Source organism: Quercus robur, chromosome 7 (assembly GCF_932294415.1).
Source record: "Quercus robur chromosome 7, dhQueRobu3.1, whole genome shotgun sequence".
NCBI lineage: Eukaryota > Viridiplantae > Streptophyta > Magnoliopsida > Fagales > Fagaceae > Quercus > Quercus robur.
The window spans coordinates 34,758,925-34,772,663 of NC_065540.1; the positions used below are offsets into that span (position 1 = coordinate 34,758,925).

The window sequence follows — 13,739 nt, forward strand, 5'->3', positions numbered from 1 at the left end:
ACATCCAAGTATGTGAACATTAAGTAAAAATTGTGACATTTAATTTGAATTTATGATTAAGTCTTATTAATTAATTATTAATTAATAAATTTCTTTATTAAATCTTAAGTGTCTTCCCAAGTAGTCTTAACATTAATCATTAAATGTACTCTTGTCTTCTAAGAAACATCTTATCAATCATTTAACCTCAGATATCAATTTATTTTAAATTCAAATCTTAAAGTCTCTTAGGAAGAATCATCACATTAATTTAAGTCATTAATTGTTTCCCTTCCATTAATTGGCATACTTAAATTCAAATTTAATTCCCTTGAATTCCTTAGGCAACATGATCTCATTAATTGTCAACCATTTAATTGTCATCCCCTCAGATATCAATTTATTTTAAATTCAAATATATTTTTTTTGATACAAGATAAAATTCTACTCTAACCTAATCTAAGTGTATATGTGTGTAAAACTCTTTCCTAGAGACTTGAACTCCGGCCCTTTCCCCTCACACTTCACAAGCACTTATACTTATAGAGTGATCATCGCACCAAAGGTGTGCGATTTAAATTCAAATCTTAAAGTCTCTTAGGAAGAATCATCACATTAATTTAAGTCATTAATTGTTTTCCCTTCCATTAATTGGCATTCTTAAATTCAAATTTAATTCCCTTGAATTCCTTAGACAACATGATCTCATTAATTGTCAACCATTTAATTGTCATCCCCTCCAAGTTACTAGCTAGTTTGGGATATAAATATATTTTACCACAAATCCACCTGGCCCAACATAGAAACCATGCACTTCTCTTACCCATTCTTCATGACTTCTATGGCCAGCGTATTCATCATTTTCAAGTTTGTATTCTTTCTATTATGGATATCAAGAATATTTCAAAGAGCTGCTAGTAAAAAGAGAGTTCCACCTAAAGCTGGCGGTGCACGGCCTTTGATTGGCCACCTCCACTTGTTAGGAGGGTCAGAACCGCCCCATATAACTTTGGGTAAGATGGCTGACAAGTATGGACCAATCTTCACTATTTGGTTGGGTGTGCACCGAACTCTGGTCGTAAGCAGTTGGGAGATAGCTAAAGAGTGTTTTACCACCAATGACAAAGCCTTTGCCAATCGTCCAAAAGGTGTAGCTCCAGAAGTCTTGGGCTACAACTATGCCATGATTGTGTTCAGCCCTTACGGTCCCTTCTGGCGCCAAGTGAGAAAAATCGCCACACTAGAGGTCCTCTCAAACCACCGCCTTGAGACATTCAAACACATTCGGGAGGCCGAGGTGAATGATTCTCTAAAAGAGATATATAAGCTTTTGGGCAAGAACAACAAAGTGTTAGTGGAAATGGAGAGATGGTTTGGGTACACAGTCCTAAACGTAATATGTAGGATAGTTGTAGGGAAACGATTTGGCAGGGCTACGAGCAAGGAAGAGAATGAAGCTAATGACCGGTGCCGAAAGACGTTCAGAGTCTTCTCCGATTTGAGTGGAGAATTTATGTTCGCAGATGCACTTCCATGTCTAAGGTGGTTAGATGTGGGAGGATATGAGAAAGCCATGAAAAAAATCGCAAAAGAAGTGGATCATATGGTTGGAGTATGGTTAGAAGAACATAAGCAGAAGAAATTGTCTAGTGAGTTGAAGGAACACCAAGATTTTATGGATGTACTGTTATCCATTGTAACTGAAGACGATGATGAGTTTTCTAGTTATGATGTTGATACAATTGTCAAGGCTACAATCACGGTAAGCTTTTGATAACCCTATAAATTCACATATATATTGCGAAAATCTCATATGCAACAATGCTACATATATTGAATATTGCCATACTATTTGTTAGATTTGCAGAATTGATTGTCATCCAAAACAATACATCGTAAGCAGCAGAGTTGAAGAATAATGATTAGTCTTCCTAAATATAAAATTAATATCAATTATGCATTGTATTGGGTAGCTATTCTGAACACGCCCCCATGACATGACATAAAAGAAAAATGCATATTTAAAGTCTTGAAAATTAACAATTAAATTTCTTACTTAAAAGCAAGAGAGTGAAGAAAACATTACCCATTTAAGTATTTAACAATAATAACGAAACACCCTTTTTTAACATCCAATTTTTCAACTTTCTTTTTTGTCGATTATAATAAGTAATTGATGAAAAATTGTGGTTTCATGTAAATAGGAATAAGCAGAAAGTGTTGATCAATCTCAACAATCGCATACATTAACATATTGTGAAATTAAGTGTGAGATATATATATATATATCAATGTCATATAAAATTCCACATGGATCTGAAATTCATATCACAAATTCAAAGCTTCAAACAATATTTCTTGACAATTTAATTCTTGTATATAATGTTTTATTTAAATAAATAAATAATTCCCAAACTTAAAGGTTGTTGTCTGTTTGTCGAATATTAAGTCATAAGTAAAAGGGGCCGAGTAGTAACTAATAAAACTTTGGGATTAATTAATTCTTAACATAATCTAAATGTTCCTTAAAGCCTTAGCCGACCATCAAATCATCCATTACTTGTTTTGTTACTTTTGCAGGATCTTATCTTAGCGGCCTCAGAAACATCAACAATGACACTGACATGGGCTCTCTCTTTACTTCTCAACAATCGTGAAGCCTTAACAAAAGCCCAAGAAGAATTAGACATCCAAATCGGTAAAGATAGGCAAGTGAAGGAATCAGACCTGAAAAATTTGGTCTATCTTCAAGCTATTATCAAAGAAACAATGCGCTTATATCCTGCCGCACCACTCCTAGTGCCACATGAGTCTATGGAAGACTGTACTTTGGCTGGCTACCACATCCCAGCAGGCACACGACTCCTTGTTAATGCATCGAAACTCCAACGAGACCCAAACGTGTGGGAGGATCCTAACAAATTCAAACCAGAAAAATTCCTTACAACCCACAAGGGTGTTGACGTTAGGGGCCAAAATTTTGAATTGATACCATTTGGTAGTGGTAGAAGAATGTGCCCTGGGATCTCATTTGCCCTACAAATTACACAACTCAAACTTGCTACCTTGCTGCATGCTTTTGAAATTGCAACCCCATCGCATGAACCTATGGACATGACAGGGAAAGGAGGCCTTACAAACCAGAAAGCCACACCACTTGAAGTCCATCTCACTCCACGCTTTCATGCTCAAATATATGCATAATTTGACAAGGTATCATATGACAAGTTAATATCCTATGTGGTGCAAAATATTTGTGTATCCAAGTAACCTTTAAAGAGGCAAACATCAAAAGAGTAAAATTTACTTGAAAAAGTGATCTTAGTTAATTTATCTCTATATTTATCAAGTCAATAATTATGTGTGCCTTGTAATTTGGATTTTCCTTATGAGTTGTGTTTTTTCTTGGATCTTTGTTTTAAAGATAAGTTTTCTTATTTATTTAGTCCTGTTATATGTGTCTTGAAATTTGTATCTGTCTGATGAGTTGTATTTTTTACAATTATAAATTGTAGTAATCATGGGGAGGTTATGCCTTTAAGAGAGAGAAATAAATTACACACATATATATATATATATATACATATATATATAAGCGAAATGTAGTATTTATTATTACTACGCTTTTGTTAAGCTATATTAGTAGCTACATTATCCACTTATTTTTAACATTTTTTTCACCTTTTTAATTAATATTCTCCTAACTAATTTCTCACCTTACACAATTACACTTCCTTCTACATTTCTCCCTCACTTTTACATTTTTATATCCCTACTACTCTATACCTTAACATTACAATTCTCTCATCCCTTCATTTATCTTTTATTTTGACTTTTCTTCTCCTTATTTTATTTACAATAAAAATTGGTTATTTTCTCTTTCATCAAATCCATATGTTGCCCACACAAAAAGGTGAATACTCTCTCATTTAGGATTGTAGATTTCAACATAAAAATTTGTTATTTTCTCTTTCATCCAATCCTAAATGAAATTTTGTGATTGGCTGAGTCTATGTTTTAAAATGTAGCTTGTTGTATTGGATTAAAATGAGAAAGCTAATAAAATTAAAAGATTGTCAAATAATAAGATTTTTAAGTAATTATCTCAAAGAAAATTATTTTAAAAATCATAATTATCATTTTGTAATATTCTCCATCATGAAAATATATGATAAAAAAATTCTGAATATATATAGTTTTGAGTTTGGAAAACACTTCTAATCAAGTAACAGTTTTTAGACTCACATTGTGGGACGATTGTGGAATAGTAAAAGTCATAATTTGGACTAGGCTATTTCTGCAACGAGAATTGAATTTTCTTTTAGCTGTCAAAATTTCAGCTCTGTTGGTCAAAACACTAAAACGATCTAAAATTTTAGCTAAATTTTTATATCCAAATCTCAATTTGAGATAGGACTCTGCCATTACTTTTTCTTGGCTGACTTTCTAAACAATCCATGCTTAAATTTTAAGCTACTTCTCTATAAATTGAAGGGTTCACCCAATAATTAAAAGACTCTTCTTTTCCCTAAGTTTTTGAGAAGCTCTAAAAGCCTTGCAGAAATTCTGATCATCATTAGTTCAGGTTCTAGCAGATTTAGTTAGCGAAACGCTCTTAGATATTTAAGAAATTATAATTTCAGTACTTACAATTCCCTTGTTTTGATCTTACATGCAAATATAATTTTCTCTTTTAAATTATTTATGTATATATTGGTTGCTTAGTATATTCATTGTTAGATCTAGTTTATTCACATGTTTTAAATTCCAAATTTGCATCATGTAATCTTAGATCTACGGTTTTTCTTTTTAGTTCAAATTCATAGGTCTATAATTGAAAATGCTTTTCTTGGTATGTATCAGAACAAATCTAATATTTTCTCATGAAAAATGCTTTCCTTTGTATATATCACAACATATCTGATTTTTTTTTTTTTTTAAATGATATCTTTGTATGTGTGGGGCCCAAATAATTTATGGGCCAGACCCATTTACCCGTGGGGAGCCCAAAGGCCCAAGCCGAGGAGGGCTATGGCCCAAGCTCGATAAATTAAAGTACAATATAGCCTTGGGATATAGCCGAGGACAGTCCAGTCCTCAGCAGACCCAAAGTCCCACCGGAAAGAGGGGCAAAAACGGTATAGGACTAAGCTTGAAAGAAAATCTAAAATATCCAGGGAAAGCTGCCCTTACTGCCATTTAATACCCTGCACCTGACAGAGCCGTATTCTTCGACTTTTACAACCACCCCCAACGACTTTGGGTATGGGCTGATGGGACAAGTATCAATCTTGGAAAGGTCGACCCTATACGTGGACGAAGGACAGTGAACGCAGGCTAGTATAAAGGGAAAAATAAGCAATCTAAAGAAAAGGCTGGGAAAGATGGCCAAAAACCAGAGCCTCCCAGCCCACCTCCAGGAGAAAGACTCCAGGGGTGAAGAAAACTGAACCATGCATGAACTCCACGAAAAACCCACCGCCTGGTGACTAAGGCCTAGCCTTTCAAACCTACACTCTACAAATGATATTGTTTGAGCCTTTTTACGTGCGAACCCAATACTGTTTAGGTTCGTTACAAAATCGTGTCCTTACAATTGGCGCCGTCTGTGGGGAGGCTTGTGCGTTGGCATAGGCGGTAGGTCGAGAGAGTTCCTTTGTCATTTCTAACAATTGGTTATAGAATTTTAGTGTAAAGTTCCGCTAGGGGCTATGCTTCTTGACTAGGGGCTACGCTAGGTAGCGTTAGTCGCATGGATAACTATAGGGGCTCGGCCGAGGAGCTAATTCCCCTAAAGCCAAGGTCCCACGCAATGAGAAAACCGAGTTTTGGACAGAACCAAGGCATTGCATGGTCCTCGGACTCAAGCCTATGGGGAAACCAACTACTTGGATGAGAAAACTGAGTTTTAGACAGAACCAAGGCATTGCATGGTCCTCGGACTCAAGCCTATGGGGAAACCAACTACTTGGATGAGAAAACTGAGTTTTGGACAGAACCAAGGCATTGCATGGTCCTCGGACTCAAGCCTATGGGGAAACCAACTACTTGGATGAGAAAACTGGGTTTTGGACAGAACCAAGGCATTGCATGGTCCTCGGACTCAAGCCTATGGGGAAACCAACTACTTGGATGAGAAAACTGGGTTTTGGACAGAACCAAGGCATTGCATGGTCCTCGGACTCAAGCTTATGGGGAAACCAACTACTCGGATGAGAAAACTGGGTTGGCTACTTAATAACAATTCTAAGTTATTCAATCCTCGGCTCAAATACTGTAAAAGGTCAATGCCAATAGGAGTGTTAAGAAGATGGTGAAACACGCCACTATTCAGTAGCCTGGGAGGGGCTGTTCATTTTGCGGGTGATACGTCCTCGGATGGTTACTTCCTACACCGCATTGAGCATTGAGCTATCATCTCGGCTAGTTTTGGGGTAAGTATCGTTTTTCACAGGTCGGCATTGTTGTGCCAAACAACTCTATTAAAGTTATGGTGATATCTTTTTCTTAGCAAGCATTTTGGCCCTAGGTGTCATTGATTCAAATGCTACATTATTGTGCCGAATAGCACTTGCAAATTCGTTATAGCGCCCTTCTCTTTGATAAAGGATTAGGGCCCCAAATATTGTACTCTAGGGTCGGCGGTATTGTGCCAGGCCGACTCAGTAAGCTCATCATTATGTCCTTTCTTTTCCTGCCTAATGGGAGTTTCAGCCCTAAGTATCATTTGTTCGATTCAGTATTATTAAGCAGGATTGTTTTTATAAACACAGAGCAAGATCTTTTTATTAACTGGGGCTTTGGTCCTGGACGTCGGTTACGGTTTAAAAATAAAAAGAATTCACAAGATTGTATGTCTATGCATTGCGCTATCATTTCGAAAATATAGAGATAGAACATGTGAAGTAAAGTGATAACAATTTTTATTAATATAAAGATGTATTACAACGTACAAAGAGGGGCTTAAACAAGCCTATACAAAAGGTAGATTGCAAAAACAATAAAAAAAAAAAAAGCAATACATTAAGTAAACAGTCAGGTCTCTTTTTAAACTCGTCTCCGAAGTCCTTCCAAATTCTGCCTCAGTAGCGCCCATATTGAGAGAAGGACCTTCTTCAGAGGAAGATGGAGGAGATGAATGAAGAAGATGGAGGAGATGAATGAAAAGAAGGAGGAGAAGAAGAGGGAAGAGATGAAAAGAAAGAAAAAGGAGTAAAAGAGGGAGAAGGAAAAGCACTAGGATGGATCTGGTGGTGGAAAGAAAAAGAAAGAGAGGCAAAAGAAGGCACCAGTGAACGAAGAGAGGAAGAAGCAGGGGCACTTAGTCCCTGCCTCAGTCCTGACTCCTAACACACTGGTGCCATGTTAGGTATGCTCATGAGAGAGCGGTTGGTAATGATAGTGGGTGTCCTCGGCTCAGTCACGCCGAAGGTTTGACGTGACGAGCCCCTGCTTCGGATTTTGGCTGAAAGGAAGGTGAGATAGATTTTGAGTCTTCGCCATCCCTGCCCTGACCGAGCCATTACGAGCTTTATTGAAACGTGGTGTTTACGGAGGGGGGGGGGTATGGTTCCTTCATTACTCGTTGTTATGGTGAGCGTATTATGATTTAGTGTATTACCAGTGGGTAAAGTAAACGCTAAGGGAGGCTAAGGATTTCAGATTTCAGAAGGATAAAAAGGGTCTCTGTACGAGAGCGATAGCCACCTACTTGTCTTCTTATAGGAAGGGCAAAACGGAAGGTATTAAATTTGTCCAGGTTTCCAAAAGAATCTGTAAACAAAGATGTATCCGTTCCACTTCCCCACCTCATCAAACAAACCGTCGAAATTAAATAAATCTCGTAAATAGAAGTCATTAAAAGCGCATTTCGGATAACCAAACGGCGAGAACGCATCAGGAGCAAAATCAAAAGAATGTCTCGTAGATCGGTACATTTCCTGGGCAGATGGAGAACCGCCAGCATTAGTGAAAGGCCGAATTAAATGAGCTATAATAAAGGCTCGGTATTACCAAAACCCCACTTTCCAACCAAGAGGTTGGACAGCAGGGTTTTGAGGGGCTATTGTGGGGCCCAAATAATTTATGGGCCAGGCCCATTTACCCGTGGGGAGCTCAAAGGCCCAAGCCGAGGAGGGCTATGGCCCAAGCTCGATAAATTAAAGTACAATATAGCCTTGGGATATAGCCGAGGACAGTCCAGTCCTCGGCAGACCCAAAGTCCCACCGGAAAGAGGGGCAAAAACGGTATAGGACTAAGCTTGAAGGAAAATCTAAAATATCCAGGGAAAGCTGCCCTTACTGCCATTTAATACTCTGCACCTGACAGAGCCGTATTCTCCGACTTTTACAACCACCCCCAACGACTTTGGTTATGGGCTAATGGGACAAGTATCAATCTTGGAAAGGTTGACCCTATATGTGGACGAAGGACAGTGAACGCAGGCTAGTATAAAGGGAAAAATAAGCAATCTAAAGAAGAGGCTGGGAAAGATGGCCAAAAACCAGAGCCTCCCAGCCCACCTCCAGGAGAAAGACTCCAGGGGTGAAGAAAACTGAACCATGCATGAATTCCACGAAAAACCCACCGCCTGGTGACCAAGGCCTAGCCTTTCAAACCCACGCTCTACAAATGATGTTGTTTGGGCCTTTTTACGTGCGAACCCAATACTGTTTAGGTTCGTTACAAAATCGTGTCCTTACAGTATGTATCAAAATAGATCTTATATTTTCTCATAAAAAAAATGCTTTCCTTTGTATATAGAAAAAATATCTGATATTTTCTTATAAAAAATGCTTACATTTGTATATATCAAAATAGATCTAATATTTTCTCATAAAAAATGCTTTCTTTTGTGTTAGGACATATGTGGATCATGTTAAGAATATATGTTATTTAGAATTGGCTAATCCTTGACAAAACGCACTTTACTTGTAATTGGGTAGATCTAGGACGTGTTTAATACTTCAAAGAACAAGAGTTCAAGTCCAAGAATTGAAACCATGCAAATCTGTCCAAGAATCAGTGAAGAAGTGTTATTCTTTAAAACTCAACAAATAGCTCGACAGATGTATCTATTGAGATTTAAAAGGTGAAGCTTGACAGATAATCTCAACAGCTGTATCTATTGAGAGTTACGAAAATTAGTTTTTCAAATATGATTTCACGCATATCCATGTGTATTTGTATAGGATTTATTTTCTCACAACCCTAGACATATATAAGGATTATTTTAAGGGCCGTCTTACTAGACGCAACTAGATGAAACTTGATGCAAAGGTTTTATGCAAGCATATTGTGACCAGAGACATATGCCCTAGTTCATCTTTCTTTTGAAGAAGCTGCTGCGTTTGTACGCCGTAGGGTTTTGTAATCAATGAGTTTCTTGATTTTCATCGTGTGGATGAACTAAAAAACTTTGCAGCCAACATCCTTCTCAAGTTGGTGTGTTAGTCACGTACTTGGATCTATGCATCGATTGGTTAGTCACGTACTAGAAGCCGTGCATTGAAAAGGAGAGAATGTCACTACATTACAAGTCTAATTGTGTATTGGGGTAAGGGTACAAATATAGATTGGTATAAGGTACTGAGATTCCTTTACTTGTAACCGCTTGTTTTGATAATAGTGGATTCTCGGGAGTGGTGACCTTAAATTCACTCGATAGGGTTTTGCCTCGGTAGTTTTCCCCATTCGTAAACAAATCACCCGTGTCAAATTTAATTTCCGCTGCATTTAATTTATTTGGTGATTTGTTTGTGCTACCACGCTTATTGCATGTAATTGAATCTAATTAATTAACTTGGTTAATTAATTGATTAATTTACCAAAGTGGTTAATACATTCTTGGCCTATCAAGTGGTATCAGAGCGGGCACACTTTGATTAGGTTTTAATCTTTGCTGTGTGATCCATTGACCCCTATTGTCATGGCTGCAATCAACATGAAGAGATCTTTGGTTTCAAATACATCTAGTTTTTCTAATCTCTACTTGATTAAGTGTATCAGAAAATACAAGTCTAAAAGTTATTTGAAATCTATCATGATAATTATTGGAAAAGATCTTAGCATGACAATGAAGAAACTAGACTGTCTCAGAATGAAAATGTGTAAAGGAGTTCATATAAGAAGAGTGAAAGTTAAAAGCTTTGTTCGTAAATGGCAGATGAAAGAAAACACCATTCCTACTGATTTGTCATGTAAGCTTGAGGTGTGCTTTATGATGAAGTCCACATTTAAGGTTATGGACACGTGTTTGTAGTACCTTAATAGCAGCTGCTCAAGACACATGACTGGAGACTGATCTCTCTTTAATGTCACTTTCGGTGATGGGAGAAAATCATAGATTAAAGGGAAGGGAACCATCTCTCTACCTAGACTGTCAGACATTACAAATGTGCTATATGTAGAAGGTCTAAGAGTGAACCTGTTGAGCATAAGTCAGATATGTGATCAAGACTTTATGGTGCTATTCTCAAAAGGGAAATGCCTTGTGTTGAATGAGTCTGGAAAGAAACTCATAAGTGGGGTACACACTCTAGACAATTGTTATGGATTGGTCCTTGATGCTGACATTGTGTGCAATAGCATTCGTTTGCCAAATGAAGATCTATGGCACCAAAGGATGGGACATGCTAGTTACAAACATCTTTCAATTGTATCTCTAAGTATGAATCAGTTTTGGAGATAACAAAACTCAGTAGAGTGAACAATGTTATGTGTGGACCATATCAGCTTGGGAAACAGACAAAAGCTAAATATCCGGGCACTCAGACATTCGCTACTTCTAGACCATTGGAGCTACTACATCTGGATTTCATGGGTCCAACTAGAACCAAGTCTCTTGGTGGAAAGAGATGCATCATGGTTGTGGTAGATGACTTCACTAGGTACACTTGGGTCATTCTTCTAAGATCCAAGTTAGATGCTCCTGAGCACATTGAAGCTTTGTGAACAAGATTGCAAAATGAGAAGAGCTTAAAGATTGATCAAATTCGAAGTAATCATGGTAAAGAATTCAAGAACTCATACATGAAGTCCTTTTGCACTAGATCAAGTATATCTCAAGAATTCTCTGCTCCTATTACTCCTTAGCAAAACGATTAGAAAGAAAGAACAGGGTTATTCAGGAGATAGCAAGAGCCATGTTACACAACAAGAATGTAGCTAGAAACTTGTGGGGAGAAGCCGTCAACATTTTGTGTCATACGGTTAACATGGTGTATTTTAGACCCGGTACCAAGAAAACTCCCTGTGAGTTATGGAAGGGAAGAAAGCCAAATGTGAAATATTTCAGAATCTTTGGAAGTACTTGTTTCATTCTCAAGGATATAGAGAATGTGGGAAAATTTGACTCCCAAAGCCATAAAGGAATATTTTTGGGATACTCCTCTACATGCAAGGCTTATTGGGTATACAATAAGAGAACAAAGAAGGTGATGGAAACTGTCAATGTTGTTATCAATGAAGCTTTAGAGTCTGGTTCTAAGAAAATTAGTGAGAAAATCCCCAACGAAATTCTTCCTCCTGAGCCTAAGGATGTTCAAGAAATTGTTAATCAAGAGCCCGCATCTCCAAGTACTCCCAGTACTCCAAGTGTTGTAGAAGGTTCAGCAGACATACCTACCTAACTTGATTCTGAATCTCATGAAGAGAAATGACCTTCCTCAAGGATCAAGTTGAATCATCCTCCTGAATTTATTGTGGGAAACATGAATGAACTTACACTAAGGAAGCGTACAGTTGATAAATGTGTTGCTAACTTTGTGTCTTATTCTTGTTAATTGTCACAGGTTGAACCCACCAAGGTTGAAGAAGCTCTTCAGAATGAAAGCTAGGTTGAGACTATGCATGATGAACTGCTTCAGTTTCAAAAGAATGATGTCTGGACTTTAGTACCTAGACCAGAAGATGAGCACATCATTGGCACAAAGTGGATATTTCGCAATAAGACTGATGAGGAGGGTAATGTGATCTGCAACAAGGCTCGTCTTGTGGCTCAAGGATACTCTTAAATGGAAGGAGTAGACTTGATGAGACATTTGTTCCTATAGCCCGTATGGAGTCTATCAAGATTCTCCTAGCCCTAGCATGTCACTTGAAGTTCAAGCTTTACCAAATGGATGTAAAGACTGCTTTCTTGAATGGGTTTCTTAAAGAAGATGTCTATGTGGCTCAACAAAAAGGATTCATTGATCCACACTTTTCGGACCATGTGTTTTACCTCAAGAAGGCACTCTATGGTTTAAAGCAAGCCCCTAGTGCTTGGTATGATCGGCTCATACAATACTTGGTCTCACTTGGTTTCACAAGAGGAAAAGCTGATCAAAAACTCTCTTCATCAAAAGGGAAGACGACGAGTTGATAGTTGCTCAAGTCTATGTTGATGATATCATCTTCGAATTAATAAAGGATGAACTTGCTCATAGTTTCTCCAAACTTATGCAGGCCAAGTTCGAGATGAGCATGATTGGATAGTTGAATCACTTCCTTGGGTTGCAGATCTGTTAGCAAGAGTCAGGTATATTCATATCTCAATCTAATTGTGAAAAAGTTTGGTTTAGAATTTGCTAGTTCTGTTAGAACCCCCATGAGCCTAAATGTTAAACTCACTATTGATTTGTTAGGAAAAAATGTTGATTTGTCCCTATATAGAAGCATGATAGGTAGTCTTCTTTACCTTACAGCTAGTAGACTTGACATTAGTTACAGTGTGGGAGTGTATGCTAGATATCAATATAATCCTAAAGAGTCTCATATGATTGCTTTGAAAAGAATCATAAAGTATGTCAAAATCACTGTCGATTTTGGTGTGTGGTATAGCAAGGACACCAATGATGTCATAGCTGGGTATTCTGATGCAGACTGGGCTAGGAATGCTAATGATAGAAAGAGTACTTCGAGGGGTTGTTTTTATGTGGGTAATAATCTTATCTCTTGGATGAGCAAAAAGCAGAATTCCATCTCTTTATCCATTGCAGAGGCTGAATACATCGCTACCGGTAGCTGCTGCACCTAACTTCTATGGATGCAAAAACTTTTCCTTGATTATGGTATTCGTCAATAACATCTTACCATCTATTGTGACAATACCAGTGTCATTAACATCTCTAAGAATCCTGTGCAACATTCTCGAACTAAACACATATAGATTCGACATCACTTCATTCGGGAGCTTGTCGAAGATGGTACTCTCACACTGATAATCAGAAGGCTGATTTGTTTACCAAACCTGATAGCAAACAGTTTGAATTCTTTCGCCAAAACATTGATGTTATCTTCATGGATTGATCTCCTCTTTTTTCCTTCCCTCCTCATGCATTTGCATCTACTTTATACTTTGCTTTGTTTAACATGTTTTTGTTTGTTTGTTTTCAGTTTTGCTTTATTTTTATTTTTCATAAAATAAAATAAAAATTGAAAAATAAAAAAAATAGAAAAAAAAAATGTGTGTTTTGTGTACATTGGTACTTGTGTACTTTGGATGGCCATTGAAACAAAGTTTTCTAAATTTTATATCTTTTGTAGCTTAGATGAGCATCTCTATGCACAACTAAGTAAGTGAGCTTTGTGGCTCGTGTTTGTGATGAGTAAGATTAAGTAATCTCTTGTACTTAATACTCATATCACTCTTTTTGACGGGAAGGACTAGAAAATTCTAAAAGAAAGGCATAAATAACCATCTCACCACTGTTGCTCGCCAATCATGAAATGACATCTGTATGTTTTGGCATAACAAAAGTGCAATATCAAAAGCTTA

The 13,739-nt window shown here is 37.3% G+C and overlaps 1 protein-coding gene across 1 annotated transcript; it reads left to right on the forward strand.

Moving 5' to 3' along the window:
* Positions 1–805: 805 nt before the first annotated feature.
* On the forward strand, positions 806–3,183 carry LOC126690900 (cytochrome P450 CYP82D47-like). Its single transcript, XM_050386014.1, has 2 exons — positions 806–1,741; positions 2,560–3,183. Exons 1-2 carry the CDS (start codon positions 812–814, stop codon positions 3,181–3,183), a joined length of 1,554 nt encoding a protein of 517 aa, XP_050241971.1. The 5' UTR covers positions 806–811.
* Positions 3,184–13,739: the final 10,556 nt, after the last annotated feature.

Excerpts from the sequence above, each read along its gene's own strand:
- LOC126690900 (XM_050386014.1), top strand. The coding sequence starts at position 812 with ATGACTTCTATGGCCAGCGTATTCATCATTTTCAAGTTTGTATTCTTT. Across the intron at positions 1,742-2,559 it reads TTGTCAAGGCTACAATCACG|GATCTTATCTTAGCGGCCTC; the intron begins GTAAGCTTTTGA and ends TTACTTTTGCAG.